The 19482-nt window shown below is 44.6% G+C and overlaps 1 protein-coding gene across 2 annotated transcripts in view; it reads right to left on the reverse strand.

The window, feature by feature from the left end:
• TMC7 (transmembrane channel like 7) overlaps window positions 1-19482 on the reverse strand; it is a 950504-nt gene that overhangs the window by 295031 nt on the left and 635991 nt on the right. For both annotated transcript variants that reach the window (XM_069647142.1, XM_069647143.1), the window contains exon 12: window positions 4925-5108. In XM_069647142.1, the coding sequence (XP_069503243.1) occupies window positions 4925-5108 (184 nt within the window). The remainder of the gene's footprint in view (window positions 1-4924; window positions 5109-19482) is intronic.

Below are 19482 nucleotides of genomic sequence, written 5' to 3' on the forward strand. Positions count from 1 at the left end.
ACCCAATCCGTAGCCACCATTCAAGTTAAAATCATATTATGTTGCAGTGGCCAATGTTCCTGCAACTTTGTATTTCTTACCTGTAGGGGTGGTCCTCAGAAGAGCCACCAAATATGGTAAACCAATAACAAAACTAACCCCTGTATATTGTATATGTAGGTTCCCTAAACAAGCCCCATCCCCGATTTGATTTGGAGGACAGAACTTGTTTTTATGACGTCACTTATGGTTAAAACAGTGTGAGACACGTTTGGAGGACGAGAGCACTGGAAACATGCTGTTCTAGTGTGATCCCTGGGATTTTTGTTGGATAATAAAGACAATAAACTTCAGCCTATGGTCGAGCCTTCCGTTCTTGCAGTGGAAATTTTGTTGGGGCCCAGATAGCCTCTTGCTGATAATCGGGGTAGCTGCTAAGAGTGCCCTGCCGTGCTGCCCTGGGCTAAAAACAACCCCACTACATTTCAGAAATGAGAAGTGAAAAGCATTGGCTGTCTATCAAAGTTTGGATGGATTTCAAAACCTTGGCCATAGCGCACAGATGCATCTACAACGAAGCTCCCCTTTACCTCAACAACAGTATTACTCAAACCTCCCAGTGTGCGTACGCTAACATCTTGCTCCTGCATCTCTCTTATCACCCCCCGCATCATTAACAAAAGAGACCCATGTCAGTTTCTGCGTCAAAGCTCTCACACTCTGAGACACTTTGCCTGGACACATCAGAAACAAAAAACCTTGGTTGTTAGATAAATATGAATAACCTGACTCTTTTTATGTGACATATCCCTTCTACAACTTACCTTTTTTGTCTAACTGTACCAAATGCTGTGATACCCTTCGGTCTAAGCATTACAAAAATGTTAAAAATAAATAAATAAAAAGAAAATCCCCATATTTTTGTATATTTTGCAGAACACCCCGGTCAGGAACCAAGATCTGGAATTTACGACCATTGAAGCAACTTTGAGGACACTGCTGTGGTGTGAATTCCAACCAAGAACGGCTCTATTGTCTCTGTATGGCTCGGTGTGGAGGCATGGGGGAGAGGGAAACGTCCTCCATGATCTCAGGAAATTGGTCTCAGAGTTGATGGTGGCAGACAGCTGGCTACACAGACATGAGCAGTCCACACATTGGGTTGGAATATGCAGATATGGTCCAAAGGTACCCCTTCCAGATGCTCCATGGACGTGTGGCTGCGACTGGACTGCCCCCTATCTCACAACAAGTGGTGGGAGTGTGGGACAGGGCTGGGAAAGAAATGGATTGGGATGGTGGTGATATGCTATGGCACAACCATGATGTGGCTGAATTGATGAAGTGGACATTCTCGTCCCAATGGCACAACAAGAGCATCAGGGTTTTTGCAGATGTGATTGTGGACAGTCGTCTAAGGTTCTTCCAAGAATTGCAATGGAACTCACAATTAACAAGTCAGGATCTCTACCATTAAATCCGGTTCCGTCATGCCATGTGGGCACAGTTCCTCGCAAGCCACGAGTGCCCGACACAGTACCCATTGGAGGATAATGTAACTGCTGAGTCTCTGGTTGAGAAGGCAATTTCAACCCTATACCAGGTCCTCTGTAGTTTTCAGATTGACAAGTCTACAAAACAAGTGGAAGACGGATGTTGGCACCTTGAAAGCAGAGAAATGGGAAGAAGCCCCTATGGCACCCCGAAAGATAGCAATACCATACCAGCCAGTTTCTGACTGATTCAGTTGAAAGTATTGTACAGTGTATATTATACCAGGGAGGCGAAGTTCAGCTGGGCCAAACAGAGGACCCTAACTGCTTACACTGTCACACCACACTGGGGTCATTCTACCACACCATATGATCATGTTTGAAAATTCAGAGCTATTGGCATGAGGATCACAAGAAGGGTGTCAGAGGTGGTGTTGCAACTGGTCCAGCTGGAACCCAAGTTGCTACTTCTAGGAATTTGGGGGGGAACCGCCTACTCGAGATATAAAACTGTTTATTTCAAACGCCTTAATAATAGAGAAAAGGAACATAGCTACAGTACAGGGAGTGACAGAGGCCCCCAAATATGGGTAATAGACATGGACAGCTGAATAGCAATGGAGGAACGGGTGTACAGAGCTTGGGGCTGCCCTGACACATAAATGAGCAGACGTTACTTAAATTAACCCCACCAGGGAGGCATCAGCATCTCCTCTTTCATTACGTGAGGAGAGGCGTGTCACCAGCGACTCAGTATTTGATGTTATTGGGAACTGTGACGATGCTTTGTTTATGCTTAATGCATCAAGATGTGTTTTTGTACAGATCAGTTTGTTTTGCTTCAAAATCAATACAAAATGTTTTAAAAAAACAAGACTGGCTTCACCAATATAGGCTAGTCTCGCCACACAAGAGGACTTATCCTACTGGATTTATTCTTGATGACAGTAGAAAATGCACTGTCATGTCAGAAAATATATTCATGCTGGTTGCACCAAAGTAGGCCAGTTTAGCCACGTAAGAAAACTTGCTTTTCTATTGATGCCCATTAAATCACTCCATGCCACAGTAAGAAATCTATGCAGACTGGCCCAACATCGTAGGCCATTCTTGCCACATAGTAACAAAATGGGCATCAAGAATAAAGCAAACATGAACCATGTTTGCTTTACTCTTGATGTCCATGAAAATATGGATTGACACAGTGGGCGAGACTGTATATATTTTGAAACTGAGGAATGGCATGTATTTATGGACATCAAGAGTAAAGCAAACATGATTCACGTTTGCTTTACTCTTAATGCCCATTTTGTAATTACACAGAAAGACTGACCTACGTTAGTGGTTTCAGTCTGGATATATTTTTTACTGTGCCACAGTAAAAAAGAAAATATCCAGACTGACCCAACAACTTTGGCCAGTCTTGACACATAATTAATAGTAAAGCAAACATACATAATTTCCTGTTCGCATGCTTGGGGGAGCCAGAGCTCAGGGAGGCTTACATTTGCGGGGAGGTGCGGGAGTGCACATTTAAGCCTGCAGTTCCCCCAGCCTGCATCCCCAATGGGCCGTGCAAGACTGGGAAAGCAAAATATCCACAGCCTTGCCCAGCCTATTGGGCATACCCGCTGGGTAACTTAAAATGTCAAAGGGAAACCTGGTATCCCTTTCATAGTTAAAGCTAGCCCAGGAGTGCTTGGGAGTGCTTTCCCTGGGCTGCCTTTGGCTCGCCATAACTGGCGCGGGCGGGACGGCACCCCGTCACCCATTATGGAGGAACCACCACGAAACAAACAGCGATTCTTCGAATCAACACACATTGTCCATTTCCTAAGAGGAGGCCTCCCTTCCCCTGTCCAGTTCATGCTGGGTAGGCTCACAAGCCCATTGTCGATGCAGATGTCTCAGCTGTCTCTATGGCAAGAGTCAAATACTTCTAGAAGGCTCCTGCCTGCCAGACTAACAAAATCTCTATCTTCCATCAAACAAGTGGCTGTAACTTTCCATTACTACCTCCTCAAGTGCTGATCCTGGATTGTCCGTACCATGTGGCACCTCTCAGAAGCACCTCTCAGAAGCTATAATATCTTAATTGAATTATGGGCGTTAGTTCGCAAAAAAGGAATTAAAGCAGAAGATACACAAGAAACTACTGATAACCAATTACATCAATACAGTCAATTCCTTTTAGCTGAAAAGGAAAGAACATTGTGGAGCCTATTCTGAATGTGTCTGAAGGAATTTCACAAATGACATACAAGATCGTATGATTGATCGGACGAAAGAGTTCACAAACGAATAAACTTGCATCCACAGGATCAAGCTTCCTGGAGAAACTGTGGACGAATATCTGTGGAAGTATAGCAAAGACATCCAGGGCAATCCAGTGTAAACTTCACTATTGTCCAAATGGCACAACATACATGAGAAAAGCTGGTAAAAATGTACAGGGGTCTTAATACACTGATGTGGGGGGGGGGAGAGATATAAGTGTAAACATATTATTTGCACATTCTGGTGGAGTGCAAGTGTGCACATATACATCTGAAGGCGCTTCATATAGTTCACATTATGCTAGTGACAGATTGCGCTTGTTATGCAGGGAATGGAAAAGACCATTAACTCCTGCAATGATGAATGGCTTAGTAAATTCTAGAAGTTACATGAAACTGAAGACAACCTTGGTTGACAGATTTGGTAGATGAAAAGGAAACCGATATAAAGGTACTTTCTGTTCCTGATGAAATTCTCAGAGAACCTAGGCCCATCCCCATTCCATAAGTGGGATAAGGAACGCCACAATTCATGTTCACCTAGAAATGTGTAGAGCGAAGATCACTGATTTGGGAAGTATTAATGACATCAGCCGCAGGCAGATGTGGGCAAGTGATAAGTGCATAAAAGGGAGACGGGTGCTCGTGACCGATTACTAGTGTTTGAGATGTTGGAGCCATTCTTGAGCGGTAGCATAATGTTCTGCATCTGGTTAACTACATGGTATTGTTTACAAAAGATTACACATTGATTAGGGGGAGGGGACTTGTGGGAGTATATCAGAGCACTGAAAATGAACTTATTGTATTTGATCGCTGTAAGCACATTGGATATGTTTACACAGTGGGCAATCTTGGTGTGCCTCGATACATTGATTAACTTATTTTATCAATAGTGCTTTAAAAAGCAAAACAGGGGAATAATCAGATTAACATAAATCATTTAAAAGAGATCTTTAAAGCATATCCATTACCGCACACACTTTTGTATGAAGACTAAAAAAAGCACACATTGTAAATCTATATATTTTTTTAAATACTACACCAGCAATAACAAAATAACAGGCTGTTGGAAAAGCCGTAACAAGGAACCATTTGCACTGCATGGCATATCACTACCCATGGCCTACGTCAGTCTCAAATGACCATCGACAAAACTTGAACAAAAATATTTACCTTCTTAATGTAAAATATGATGAAATATTTCACGGTAGCTATTGCAGGCAGGAGTGGGGAATAGAAAGTTCCAATCCAGCAGATGGTTTGCCCGTAAACAATCCCCAGTACATTTTCAGGAATCTCAAACTCTTGCAGTCCCCACCACTGGACCACCTTATTAGGACAATATGTGACGATAAGCCTGACGAAAGCATAGCAGAGCGTAAGAATTGGAGCACACCACATATAGACAAGCATCACTTAAAAACATTGTACTTATGACTAGTGAAAGATGCTTTGTGAAATGTTTACAATGACAATATAGATATCATTACAGATTAGGGGATACGAGTGATGTGAAAAATATTTAGCTCCAAACACTGTAACAAGAGCATTTTGAATAATTCATATTTATTTTAGCAAAAGCACCTTGACTAATTTAACAAACGTATGTAGCTTGACTAGGACTCCGAATTTTTTACACTTTTTAATATACATTTCAAAAGATTTACTCTAGATTAGAAAAAAACCTGGTCAATGGCAGCATTGCAACTTCATGAGGTCAGATAACTGCAATAATATGTAACCATGCTTCAATTTCATCATTACTCCTGAAAAATGTTGCAATAGGATGAGGACGATGACGACGACGATAGGACCGTTTTCTTATTTTCATTCAGACCTGAAGCGGCAGAGGAAATACTACAGGATGGGCAGAACTAGTGAATGTGGCGAGTATGGAGAAATTTCAGAGCAGTAGACAGAGGAAATGTAGTTCTCTGTGCAAAGGACATACTGAACTGGGTACTAACCTTTTCAAATGAAAAAGGATATTGGTGCGTTTTGCTAAGAGTATATTCCAAAACTTTGCAGTCGTTTCTAGACTGCCTCCACACCAATAAGGATTGTGAGGGGTCAGTAATGTGAGACTCACAGCTCTGTTTAGTTTTCGCAGGATTAGACATTTTATTGCACACACAATTATAAAATAAACCATAACTAAACTACTCTACCAGGTGATTCCCGGCCTAGTCTAGGATCTATGGTAAAACCTTCCAGCATTATGATTAGTTATTTATAACGCGCTTAATACCGTGAGGTTTCTAAGCGCGGATCCGAGGATCGAACCTGTGTTGCTCCGCATCGTCTTGCTTCGAAGGCAAACACTTTGCCCCTGAGCTATCCTCCCTCACAAAACTAACCCTCACACTAAACAAACATTCAACGCAACATAGAAACAACATACATACAACCTTACCAAACACCCAGTGTCTTGGATGACTTCTAGTGGTCATGGGAAGATCCTGCTCCCCAGGAATTTCCCAAAGTCCATTTCTTGCAAGGAACAGAAAGTCTTAACCAAAGTCTTGAAAAGTTGCAAAGAAACAAAAGTTCACACAAATACAAATCCACTGGAAAAAGTGCCTTCTTTGCTTGATGAACAGATTTTCCTTTTACAGTTCCACAAAGAAAATAACAGCACCAATGGGGTTTGCTGAATGACTTCCTTCCAGGAAAGAATAGGTAAAGTTGAAGAAAAAAGTGTCACTTCTGCTTACAGCAACTGTTTTCAACTTCTGCAGCGTCTTTTATAGACAGTTTGTCAGGATGCGTCTGCGTAATGTTTGCTCTCTCCTCAGCAATTTCTTTCTACTATAAAACTGTGAGAGCAGGCTCCCTTGCCCCATAGTTGGCTTCAACTTCTACTTCTTCCAGCCATTACAATTCTGAGAAGAATATTAACAAACACAGTTCTCCTGCTGCAACTTCCACTTCCGATATTAGTTAATTTTGCTGCTACAACTGCAACAATAGGCAACTTCAACAAGACCTCTTTGACATCTACAGGTTAGCAAGGCACTCTTCTCTCTTCTATGGCAAGACAGGGCAGCCTCTTTGCCGTTCCTTCTGTCTTGTAGCTACCACAAAACTGCTGTTCTACCAATTCTCCTTTCAAATAGTCAGCTACCTTCCCCAACTTCATATACACCTTTCCTCCTACGGTTGCCCCAAAGTTGTTGTGCCACTCTTCCAGCTTTGGATGATCTTGTCATATTAAATTTAAAGGACTCTTGGGTAACAATAACTTCAACAACTTCAGAACACTGTTGTATAGTTGTTAAGTGAGCAGCATTCACTTTTTGTCACAACCTTAACCCCAGACCATGGGACTCTGGCACCATGGCCCCCGCCACAGTACTTTAACAAGACCAGAAAGGCCTACTTCAGCCCATTGCGGGTGCCTTGGATGCAATCCTGGCGCCTTTGGCATCAGGCTCACTTGGCGAGTATGGGTTCCAATAGACAATGGGTGAACATGCCTGCCCCACGCGGATCATCGGGGAACTGCAACAAGCAGTCTAGCATCAGGGTAGGGTCCGCCCCAAAGGCACCTGGGATACCTGCCGGGTATTTAAACCACGCCCAACCCGAGGCACGTGCTTCGCATTATTCTGCTCTTGCAGCGTGACGTTCACCGGGTCTTGCTCTGCATCCTGGCCTACACAGGCAAGAGACTTTTAAGAACACCGCCATCCTTACCAGTTCAGCTTCAGCTCCTCCATCCAGTCAGAGCCTTCGGGAACTTCTCCATCGTTCTCCAGCTACATCCCTAGGAAAAAAGAGGCAAGAATCAGAAGCTACTTACTCAGTTCTCCTGGAAGGCCTCTGCCTTTTATGGAACATTATCCTCAGCGTTTGGTCCCAATATATCATCGCTTCCAGGAATCTTCCGCGACCTGTAAAGAACAGCAGCACAGGTCAGTCAACTTGCAAGGACGCTTTCAGCGCCGCATCTAGCGCATCCTTACCTTCTGAAACTCTGCCGTCAGCCTTGGCTCACTCCATCAGACCCTGCAAGACAAGAGAAGTAGGTTATTGGAGCATTCATCAATACAGACACTACTCAAAAGAAGACACTGAAAAGACTTACCTGAAAAGTGGGGTCGCAGTCGGTCTGGACACCAGGCAAAATGCCAGTGAAGTAACTCGGTGGATCAGCCAACAACGACGCACCCCTGCCCAGCACGGCAGGACGGAGAGCGCAACTTTCTGAAAATCAAGGTGAGAGAAGTCCCAAGGGGAAACCGCAAGGGGAACGCAGGGAGGTGGGTTTCTCGTGAGAAGGAGAAGTCGCTAAATCCACCTCCTGTCTTCTAGAACTGATTCCTGGCAGAACGAACCCAGGGGAAGGTGCCGTGTACCCAGAAGCATCCCAGACCAGTCGAGAGGCACCCCTGTGGATGCAAGGTGAGCATTACACTTTTATTGAGTTCACTCTATGGGCTTGGGTAATACTTGTTCTTGCTTCAGCTTCAACCACTTCTACGACTTCAAAGAGATGCATTACCACCTTTCGGTCGGTATACAGTGAATATTACAAAAAAATAAATAACGAATGACAATTTTAAGGAAACGAAAATAATGAAAAAATATATGTGGTGATGGGGTAAAGAGTTAAATCTTGTGGGGAGGAGGTTGGGTTGAGTTTTAAGCAAGGGGAAACAGGGTTTTGCGGGGGGATCCCCTCCTCCCCCAAAACTATTATTTTTGTTATGTTCTCTTCGTTATAAGTTGATTTGTTATTTTTGTATTTGTTCATTTCACATGGAACCCTTTTGGTCAGCATTCAGCTTCAAAGATATCGAGAAACATTGTCTCATGCGCGGCCTCTTTAAATAGTGCTTGCAACACTTCAGGAAAGTCAGTTCTACTTCAATTAAGCTACCAGCAGCATTCTCGGTGTTTACAGGAGCCACACAACCGTTCAGCAACAAAGTAATGCTAATATTAGGGAAAAGAAAGGCTTTCACTACACGCAAGCATTTCACATAAGCGTGTGTTACATTTCCCTTATCTGAAAGACTTTCACTTCTGCGATGCACAAGTGCAATTAAAGCTGGCTACAGTTACTGGCTAGGTATTTCTGTTATTCAGGAGTACAGGGCTTCCTTTTCCGACTTCCAATTACAATGACTGTGGGCTGCTGCTGCTTCCTGGCCTGGTTTCTTCTCCAACTACTGCTAAGGGCACTCTTGGGACCCACACCTCTCTGGCTGCACGGGTGTCTGATACGGCCTTGTTAGGCAGAATCCTATGCAGTTCCCTTAGGGAGCACTACAGAAGATTAAGACTACAGGTATGAGCAAGAAAAATCCCCTTTGGTATCAGTCTGTACCACAAAGATTTAGTTGGTAGCTGTGGCTAAGCAGTCAGACTTATCTCAAGAGGGAGATGAGCAGTATTCAGGGTTTACACAATAGGTATCACAGTAATACGGCACAAGGAAACACTGACCAAAGCTTTGTATCAAAAAGAGAATACATAGATTTATTTTATACACATCTAGTTCGACACATAAATCACAGTTGATAAAGCAAGTTAAGTTTAGTCAATGAAAGTATATACAACTCCCTAGTCAATCGTAGACAAGTTTGCGGTAGAGTGAAAACTGAGCAAAACGGCACAGTGAAAATCTACCACAAATGGCACCCTAGCAATTTAGCGAAAGGGAGGGAAAGCACAAGGTAAACCGAAATATCTTCAGACACCCCCTAGCAACACTTCCCTGAAGTTTTGTGAACAAGTAATGCACAGTAATACTTTAGCAAAAAGATAAGTAATTGAAAACTGAGCAAAATGGCACTTCACAAGTTAAAACAGTAGGATTGAGGAAGAGGGGTTTAGAAAATTCAGGTGTATCAATACATTTCTCATTGAGAATCAATCTAGTGAGAGCAGATCTAACAAATCAGCCAGAGTCAATAGGCCTGAGCCACAGTCAGTGGTACAGGACCAAGAGCTTAGGAGCAAACATTTTCTTGTAGCTGCAGTCAAGTCTTTGGTTAACGAATATAGAAAAGGTAGATACCAGGCAAAAGACAATGTTAGATGAAAGGGCGGCCAACCCAACGAGTAGATAAAGGATTTAAAACACCTTTAGGGCTACCACGTAGAAAGGGAGGCCTGGTGGAACAAAGTACCTTTGAATGAAGAAGTGGCTCCTGCGGTGGCGGTTGTTCCTGGTAGTTCCTGCAGTTCGGGGGATCCAGCAGAGGAAGAGAGGCTCTCGTTGTGGAGGAAGGTTCGAGTTACTGCACTACCCAGGGATGAAACCAGCCGCGGTGTTGCCCAACACAAAAAAAGGTACGCTCCTTTAAATCACGGTCCGGGTGGATGGCTGCCTGGCTATCCAGCCTCCAAGTGCTGGGCACTGGCGATTCGACCAAGGCAGGTCTGAGGAAGCGATTGGTGAACTGGTTGGTCCCACCAGCTCAAGGGAAGAAGGCTCTTGCGAAGAAGATCTCCTCTCGTGTGGAAGAAAAGTGGTGAGACGCTGCAGCAGGGCTTCACCGGTGGTGCAGGTGCTGAAGATGTCCGTGGCTTCTCTCCCCTTCAGTTCCGTAGTTCCAGTGGCGAAGTCTTGCTCTTCCAGTCCTCAGGACCCTGCTTTTATGCAAAAAACTGCATTCATACAGCCTAGCTGTCACTCACAGTGGAGTGGTCATCTTGGCGGGAGACCCTCCAGCCTATCAGGATAGAGTGCGACATGGTTGCGGAGGCAATGCTGTCCAGGGGGCCTACTCCCCCTCCCACACAATGGACCCACCCCAGACTCAGTGGCGCCGAAAGGAGGGCTTCTTGGCAGAAGCCCGCCAAAAGGACGAACAAAGGATTCCTAACCTGGGTTAGGAGTTTAGAGTAAGACACGAGAAAGAATTTATATTAAAGTTCTGGCAAATAAAACCTACCGGAGTAAAGTTAATAATAAAATAAACCAGCGGTATGTTAGAGGCTGTCAGAAAGAGTGGTAGCCTTGAACAATGGGAAAATCCCATAGGAAAATATTTGCGGTTGAATATTTATGGTAGTAACCACTGCCACCAGCCAGAAACTTTAGGGTACCCCCTCGAAAATGAACCTAAGTGAAAAACTATTAACCCTTTCCAGTACCTCCATAGTAAGATGGGTTGTACTGGTTAAGTTCATAAGAATTGACTAGTAAAGTCAATGGGGACTTTACATGCCCTGGGAGACAGTATTCAGCCCCAGGGGGTCGCTACGACACCCCTGTGTCACTGCACTGAGGGTGCTGTGTAACACATGTGAATAAAGATGGTTCCTATGGGGGAGAGAAAATCCCATAGGCATTAAACACAAAAATAGCCTAGAAAACACATAGCAAAAATGCCTAAGAGTGGGAAAAAGTCTCACTCTTAGCAGGTAAAAAGAAACAAACCCTTCAAATCCAGCAAAGCTGCTGGTGGACTCTATAGGTAAGGGAAATTAGCCATAGAATGAGAATTCTCCCTAACAGGCCTCATAAAAGGAGAATCTCCTACTTTCCAGTTTCCCTCGGCTTGCTTCTGCACATGGGCCTTGGGAGAATGCACAACTTCAGCTCTGCATTCACAGCAATTAGGCTCACCTGGAAAGACTGTTGCTTCCAGTCCCTTCCAATGCAGTCACAACTAAACAGGGTTTGTGAGCACAGGATCAACTCAGAGCCTGCAGGTGAAATCTGCCCTTCCTCTGCTCAGTCCTCCCAGCTGTCAAACTTCCTTGTGAACTGCCAGCCTCGTGCTCTGCTTCTTCTGCTTCTGCTACTGCCGGCCTTCTTCCAGCTCCTGCTTCAGCTTCTTTCTACTGCTTCTCCCTGCTGCAGCCTTTTATGCCCCTCAGGTGGGTTAATTGGTTTCAGGTACAGGCCTTTTTAGGGCCAATTGCCTGACCTTGCCCAGTGTCATTAGGATTGCATGCCTGACTTGGACTATGACTCTTCAGCCCTCTTTTTCACAGTCCCTAGGGATTCTGGGACTTGCAGTTCATTTTGGGTACAATCGATTTCTATAATTCTTTAATGGGTTTTAAGATGGATTTTCTTCCCATTATATTAAGAGATGAATTATAAGGTTTAGCCCTTTGAGAACACAAGGGACAGGAAAGGTCACATGTTCACCGTTCCTGTTGGCATACCTTGGATATTGTGGGGGACATGGGAACTTAGGGATATAAAAGATTGGTTCCTTGGGTTCAACACAAAGTGGAGTCACCCCTTCAGATTTTGGTTTTTCATCCGTAGTAGGAGATCGAGATGCATCAAAATGGCAATAAGCAAATTCCCCCTCTAAGTCTGGCCAACAGTAATCCTCTTCAAGGAAAAATACAGTGTCTCAGCCTGTGAAATCTCCCCCAACTTCCTGGGCTAGGTCTCCAACCAGGTGATCATCCCGTAGCACACCACCACCAGGATTGGGATCAGGAAGCATCTGCCCTCTCCTGGCCACTTGGCTCAAAGAGAAACCTGTTTGTTCAGGCCTTCCTCGTATTGCTACAATATCCGAGCTGACCATGTGCAATTACACTTAAGGTTAAAGGCTCTAGGTCATTTGTTACTCAGTAATGAATTATGTTGTATGTGAATTTTTCATTGTACCATCATGTCATGACCTACCACAGACCAATCCCCAGCAAAGGCGGACTTTGAAATATGATCTGAAGATGGTCGTAAAGATTGTTAATGACCAATGAGAAAGAATGAATTCGTAAAAGATGGAAGCTCTTCTTAAATGTTTTGTAAGTCATGTTTGAGGGGTGGGTGGTAATAACATATTTGGGAGGGTTTCAACTGTTGCTAAAATGTATAAAAATGTAACGATTGATGTAGTTCGTCGAGACTGGAATTGGTTTGGTTCCACGGAACTATGCAACGGCTCTCTGGGTTTTTGTCCAATAAACTTTGCTTTACGTAGAAAACATGCACTCATTCCTCAGGTTGTGGACCATGGTTTGGGCTGAGGTAATTAGGGGTCTGCCCCAATGTTAGGCAGAATTATATGCAGTAACCTTTGGGAACACCACACACAATTAAGACTACAAGTGACAGTACATTTTCACCTTTGGTACAAGCACGTACTACACAGTTAAAGTGGTAGCAGTAGCAGAGCAGCCAGACTTATCTCAAGAGTGAGTAGTATCAAATAGTTACACAAAGGACAGCAATTACTATGATGCAGGCAAACACTGACTCAAGGTTTTCAAGTAAAAGAATATACATTTATTTCACTCTTCAGTTATATAACAGTTCACCTTTCTAAGCAGTTTAAAAATCACATTCTTAATACACCACACAGCTTCCCTTAAATTCCAGACAAGTTAAGCTCACAAAATGAAGTGGGAGCAAAATGGCACTCCAGCCATTTAAAAGGGAGGGAAAGACAGAAGTTAACAGAAATTGAATCACACCAACAAGTACTCAGGGCAATCGAACAAGAGAGACTACAATGATAAAATCAGATAGAAAAGGCTTAAGGCCAAAGTCAATGGTTCAAAAGTCTTTCGCTCAAGATAATAGAGTTCAGTGTAGTTCGCGGTAAAGTTCGTGGCACGGTTTCCGGACGAGGTTGGTTGGTAGAAAAGTTAGTTCAAAGAGAAGAGAAGGACGAGCCCTCGGATTGGAGAAAGATTTGAAACACTTTCACCGCAGCTGAACGAAACGAACAACCGGATTTGCACAGTACCTTAAAACGGAGAGGGAGCTGTAGCTGAGGCAGATGTTCCTGGTAGTTCCTGCAGGCTCACGGTTCCTGAAGCGACTGTCGGACTGATCAGAAGTAGGAAGACTGGAGGGTCCTGCACTACCCAGGGAAGAAACCAGCAGCAGGGCCAAACAACAAATAAAAGGAGCGCTCCTTAAAACCCAAGCAGGGTCCGACCTCCGTGGCTATCCGGCCCACTGTAGCTCTGTACAGTGAATTCGACCAGAGGAGGGGTCCTGGCTTGTAGTTTGGGCAAACTGGTTGGTCCCACCAGCTCAAGGGAAGAAGTTTCCGTGAGGATCTTCTCTGTCGTCGGATTCTGAAGAGTCGGACCTCCAGCAGGGCTTCACCGGCCAGTTTAGTCGTGGTAAGGGTCCTCTTCTTCCAGTTCCTCATTGGTTCTTTCGTTCCAGTGGCGACTCTGCTCTTCCAGTCCCATAGACCTGCTTTTTTTGCAGTTTTCCCCCATTCATACAGCCTGGATGCCAATCACACACCAGGGTGGCTGGCCTGGCAAGGCCAGTCCCCATAGCCAATCAGACAGGAGTGCAACTTGTGTTACCAAGGGAACCCATGGCAGGGGTTATACAACCCCTCCCTCACATCCTGCCTACCCAGACTCTCAGGCGCCTAAAGGAGGGCTTCTGTGTGGAAGCCCGCGAAAAGGCGATGAACAAAGGAACCAAACCTGGTTTGGCGTGCAGGGTAAAACACGAGAAAGACATTTACAAAAAAAATGGCGAATAAACCCAGCCAGAGCCGAAATAAAATGTATTTGGTCAAACGGGTTTATGTTCGAGGCTAATATAATAGCCTAAAACAATACCACCTTTATATAAGATAATCATGGTAGAAAGGTTAGGGTAGATACTGTTAGGCAGAAACCTGTGCAGTTCCCTTAGGGACCACTGCAAAAGATTTAACACTACAGGTGTTTGGCAGTAAACCCACTTGGTAGCAGTCTGTACCACACAGATTCACTTGGTAGCTGTGGCTGAGCAGTCAGACTTCCCTCAAGAAGAGTTAGGCAGTATGTAGAGTATACACAATAGGTACAGAGATACAGTAGCACAAGTAAACACTGACCAGAGCTTTGGTGCAAAATATATAATTATTTATTTAAAGACACACTTCTGATTTACACTAGCAAAAAGAGGTAAGTAAATTCGGCTCACAGTCACTATCATATATATATACAACCCTATTCACTTATTAGACAAGTCTTAGTGAGAAACACCACTTATTTTCAGACAGAGGTGAGCGCTTAACATAAGATGACACTCTAATAAGTTATAAAGAAAGGGAGGGAAAAAGGCAGAGTTAAGGAAGCACACAAGTTTCAATACTTTTAAAAGAACCACAGTAAGGCAGGATAGGCAGAGTTCTACTGGAGAGCAAGGAAGTCAATTGCAAGACCCACTCTTGGAGAGAGCAAGCAGAAGGGGTCCAGGTTCACACAGTGGGGGTATGCCCAAAGAGTGTTGTAGATAGTTCGCACAAAAAGGGTGAAATTAAAGTCAGGAAAAGTTAGCTAGGTTGTCCCAGGCTAGCCCAGGTTAGAAAGTCGAGGCTTTACTGTCACCCCGAACGATCTGTCGCAAGGGAAGCCAGGCGGGACACAGTACTTTAAGTGTGAAGGAAGCTCCAGCAGGGACAGTTGTTCCTGGCAGCAGGTGCAAGTCGGTGTTTCGTACAGAGGAAGAGGAGGTCTCGCGTGGAGGAAAGATGAAGGTCGTTGCACTGCCAGGGAAGAAACCAGCCGCAGAGTACTTCGGTTAAAAGGTACTACCCTTCTCTTCGCGGTGGTGGTAAACCGTGGTATTCTGGTTGCCGGGGTGCTTGGCACGGGCAAGGCGGACACGAGATGCTCCAGGAAGGTGAAAAGAAGGCAAAACTGGTTATCCCCACCAGTCAAAGGAAGAAGACTCTCCGGACTGGAGATCTCCTCTGTCGTCGGGAAAAGTGGTGAGACGGATCAGCAGGGCTCCACCGGTGGTGTCATCGTTGCAGGTCGGCTCAGCTTCTCCCTCCTCGGATTCTTAGGTCCTGTGGCGACTTCTGAAGTTCCAGTCCCCAAAGCCCTGCTTTTATGCAGCACACCCCCATTCACTCAGCCTAGCTGTCAATCAAACATGCTAAGTGGTGAGCCGGCCAGCTCACCACTTGGGCCAATCACACAAGAGTGCGACTTGAGTTACCAAGGTAACTCAGTCCAGGGTGCCTAAACCCCCTCCCACACCCCCTATGGTAACCAGACAGAGTGGCACCACTTTTGGAGGCTTCTGTGGAGAAGTCCGCCAAAAAGTGGAACAAAGGGCTCGACTTGGGTTGGAGTCACAGAAGAGAACACAAACGCCATTTTAGAATCGAGTTCTGGCAAAAAATACCAACCGGTGAATTAATATTAAATAAATATACCGGCGGTATGTTCGAGGCTAAAAGAATTAAATAATTAAAGTTGGTAGCCTCGAAACAATGGGAAAATCCCATAGAGATATATTCGCAGTCGAATATAAAAAGTAGTATCCACTGCCACCAGCCAAAACTCGATCAGGGGGGACGGAGACATGCCCCCCTCGAACAACAGACCCCGGGGCAATCGAATTGCCCCGACCAGTAAGTCCACAATATGATGGTTTGTACTGGTTTCTGTTCATAATTTGGGACTAGTAAAGTCAATGATGACTTTACATGCCCTGGGAGACAGTAGTCAGTCCCAGGGTATGGAGTCTATGTTGGGGGGTCGCTACGACACCCCTGGGTTACGGCACGGAGGGTGCTGTGTAACCCACATCAAAAACACATGAGACCCTATGGAGTAAAAGACCCCATAGCCCATAAAACACATTGAAAGATAAAGGAACACCTCAAATCATGTCTAAGAGTGGGAGTAAAAAGAATCCCACTCTTAGCAAGAGAAAAAATAAACCCCAAAAATCCAGCAAAGCTGCTGGGGGACTCACTAGGTTTGGGAAATTAGCCTTTACAGAGAATTCTCCCTAACAGATACCACTGCCACCAGCCAAGTCTTAGTGTAAAGGGAGCGAAACAATGCTCCAAGAGAGACAGACAAAAAGGGATAAGAATTAACCCTGTCCAATACTCCATGGAAGATGGGGTCTACTGGGTCTGTGGTAAAAGTGAATAAATAAAGTTAATGGCAACTTTAACTTTTCTGGGGGACAGTAGTTAGCCCCAAAAAATTGAGTTGGTGGGAAGTCTAAAAGACAACCCTGTGTCACTGCACTGAAGGTGCTGTGTAACACACATGGTGCCATGGAGTAGGTGAGGTTCCAGTGCCCAAGATCACACAAAAAGTAGAAATACACATAGCAAAACACATGTAAGAGTGGGAAAAAAGGCTCTCACTCTTACCAAGTGAGAAAAATAAATCCTAGGAATCCAGCAAAGCTGCTGAGGGACACAGTAGGTAAGGGAAAACATGGTTTTCGGTCCTCATCTCAGGACTGGTTGAGAAACAAAATATTTTGTTACCCATCTCGGTGAACATAGTTTACGGCTTCGCGGCAGGCACCATCTCACAAAAAATCTCTGGAAAGGTAATTTCACCTGGTGCAGCAAAAAATAGAAACTTCTGGAATGCTACCTGCCTTCACCTTAACCTCTCAGGTCCATTCGCCTTTCATACATTTTTTGTCTATCTTCCCAGTGAGCATGGTTTACAGCTTTGTCGGCAGGCCACAAACCCACAAGCAAATTTTTACTTTTCCTGAAATCCGGGGACAGGAGTGTGGTGTCCAGATGTCATGTAGCCAGTAATGTCCGGAGGATCCTAACTGGTAAGCATGCAAAATCTGGTGCAGATTGGTGAAACGGTGTGGAATTGTAAAAGGAACATTGCTTTCCCCAAGCCACAAATCCACCAACACATTTTGACTTGTGCTGAAATCCAGGGAGTGGGGTGTCCAAATGTCACATAGCCAGTATTGTCCGGAGGGTCCTAACAGGTAACTATGCAAAATTTGGTGCAGATTGGCGAAACTGTGTGGAATTGTATAAGGAACAGCGCCCTGCCAAGCCACAAACCCACTAATCTTGTCACAAACCCGCAAACTTTGACTTATATGGGATACATTACTCACTGTAATTATATTTCTGATGCTTGTATCTGATTAGATTCACATGCTATGCATAGGCCGACATCTAGTGGAAGCTGCAGAGTATTACAGTTGTTGTTTTCGAAACTCAAAAAAGGGGTGTCGACAGGGCGTGCCAGTAATACTTTCCTTAGTGTGACGTCTACTGTACCCATGGTGCTTCATGCGTCAATGTCCCTCAGATTGTTTTGTTTCTGACATGAGGTTGCATGAAATGTAGCGTGCGTATAGGTGTAGTAAATCAGATTATGTATCAGATAGAGTCCAGAAAACATCAATGCACCTACCCCAAGAGGAGGAAGGGTGGGCGTATGTAAATCTAAGCAGATACAAGCATCAGAAATACGATTACGGTGAGTAACGTATCCCTTCCTAGGCCTGTGGAATCTCCTTAGATCACATGCTATGCATAGATTAGAAGAACAAGTTACTTCTTACCTTGTAACGTTCTTTCGACGGGATGTTCCTCCGACGTATTCCTAATCTTAGATAGATATATCCTTCCAGCTCTGCTGGCCTCGGAAAATTTTTTCTCTAGAGGGCACTGCGCGTCGACGTCCCTCGAGTCGATGTCCCTCGACAGCCGCCGTATCGACGCTCGACGTCATCCTGCCTATAAAGGCCGCGTGCAGCGTCCGTTGCTCAGTTCCGTTTTGTAGCCCACAGTATTACTGTCTGGACTAGACTAATCACCCTGAAGGAGCGTAAGCTGCAACAACAAGGGAAGTAGAACTGCGGGGATGGATGGGAGGGTCGATGAGGAATACGTCGGAGGAACATCCCGTCGAAAGAAAGTTACAAGGTAAGAAGTAACTTGTTCTTCGAAGGGATTGTGTCCTCCGACGTATTCCTCATCTTAGATAGGCTCCCATAGCAGTATTCCATATTCGGAGGAGGGAGTACTGACTTCACGCTGTCTTCTATTGATGAATAGAATGCAGAACAGCCCTTCCAAACCTAGTCTCTTGACTGGAGGAGGAATCCAGATTGTAAAAACGTGTAAAGGTATGGACAGACGACCATGTAGCGGCCGCACATATGTCTTTAACCGGCACGCCTCTTTTGAGGGCCGATGAAGCTGCAATACCTCTGGTCGAATGAGCCCTAAGGTTTTGAGGGGGCTCTTTCCCTGCCAGTTTATAACATTCCAGAATGGCTAGAATGATCCATCTGGAAATGGTCTGCTTAGTTATTGGTAACCCCAGCTTGTGACCTGCATAACCTACAAACAGCTGGTCTGCCTGTCTTATCCTGGCTAGTCTACTAATGTAAAAACTTAAAACCCTCCTAGGGTCTAGTCTGTGTAACCTCTCTTCCTCTTTACCCGGGTGAGGAGGAGGATAGAAAGATGGTAGGGTAATCTTCTGAGTGATATGGAATTCAGAAACCACCTTTGGGAGGAAATTAGGCTTCACTTGCAGGACAACTTTGTCTTTGTGAAAGATTGTATGAGGGGGTTTACAAGAAAGAGCTTGTAATTCGCTCACCCTTCTAGCAGATGTAAGTGCTATTAATAAAACAGTTTTAAGGGTAAGGAATCTTAACGAACAAGAATGGAGAGGTTCGAAAGGTGTACCCATCAGGAAAGTTAGTACTAAGTTTAAATCCCATAGGGGAACTTGGAATGGTCTTGGGGGATAAACATTGGTTAACCCCTTAAGAAACTGTATTACCAAGGGTAATTTGAAATAGGATGGTTCTTCCGCAGTACGCTTAAAGATAGATAGCGCTGCGAGATAGCCCTTAATGGTGCCAACTTGAAGGCCTGAATTTGCCAAATATAGTAGGAAGGACAAAACCATTGGTGTACCACATGAAAATGGGTCGATATTCTGTTCTCTACACCAGCTGCAAAATCTGTTCCAACGGCAGCGGTATAAAGACTTTGTTGCTGGCCTCCTTGCCGAAAGCAACACCTCCA

The sequence above is a fragment of the Ambystoma mexicanum genome, chromosome 2q, assembly GCF_040938575.1.
Source record: "Ambystoma mexicanum isolate Mex_15411 chromosome 2q, UKY_AmexF1_1, whole genome shotgun sequence".
Taxonomy (NCBI): domain Eukaryota; kingdom Metazoa; phylum Chordata; class Amphibia; order Caudata; family Ambystomatidae; genus Ambystoma; species Ambystoma mexicanum.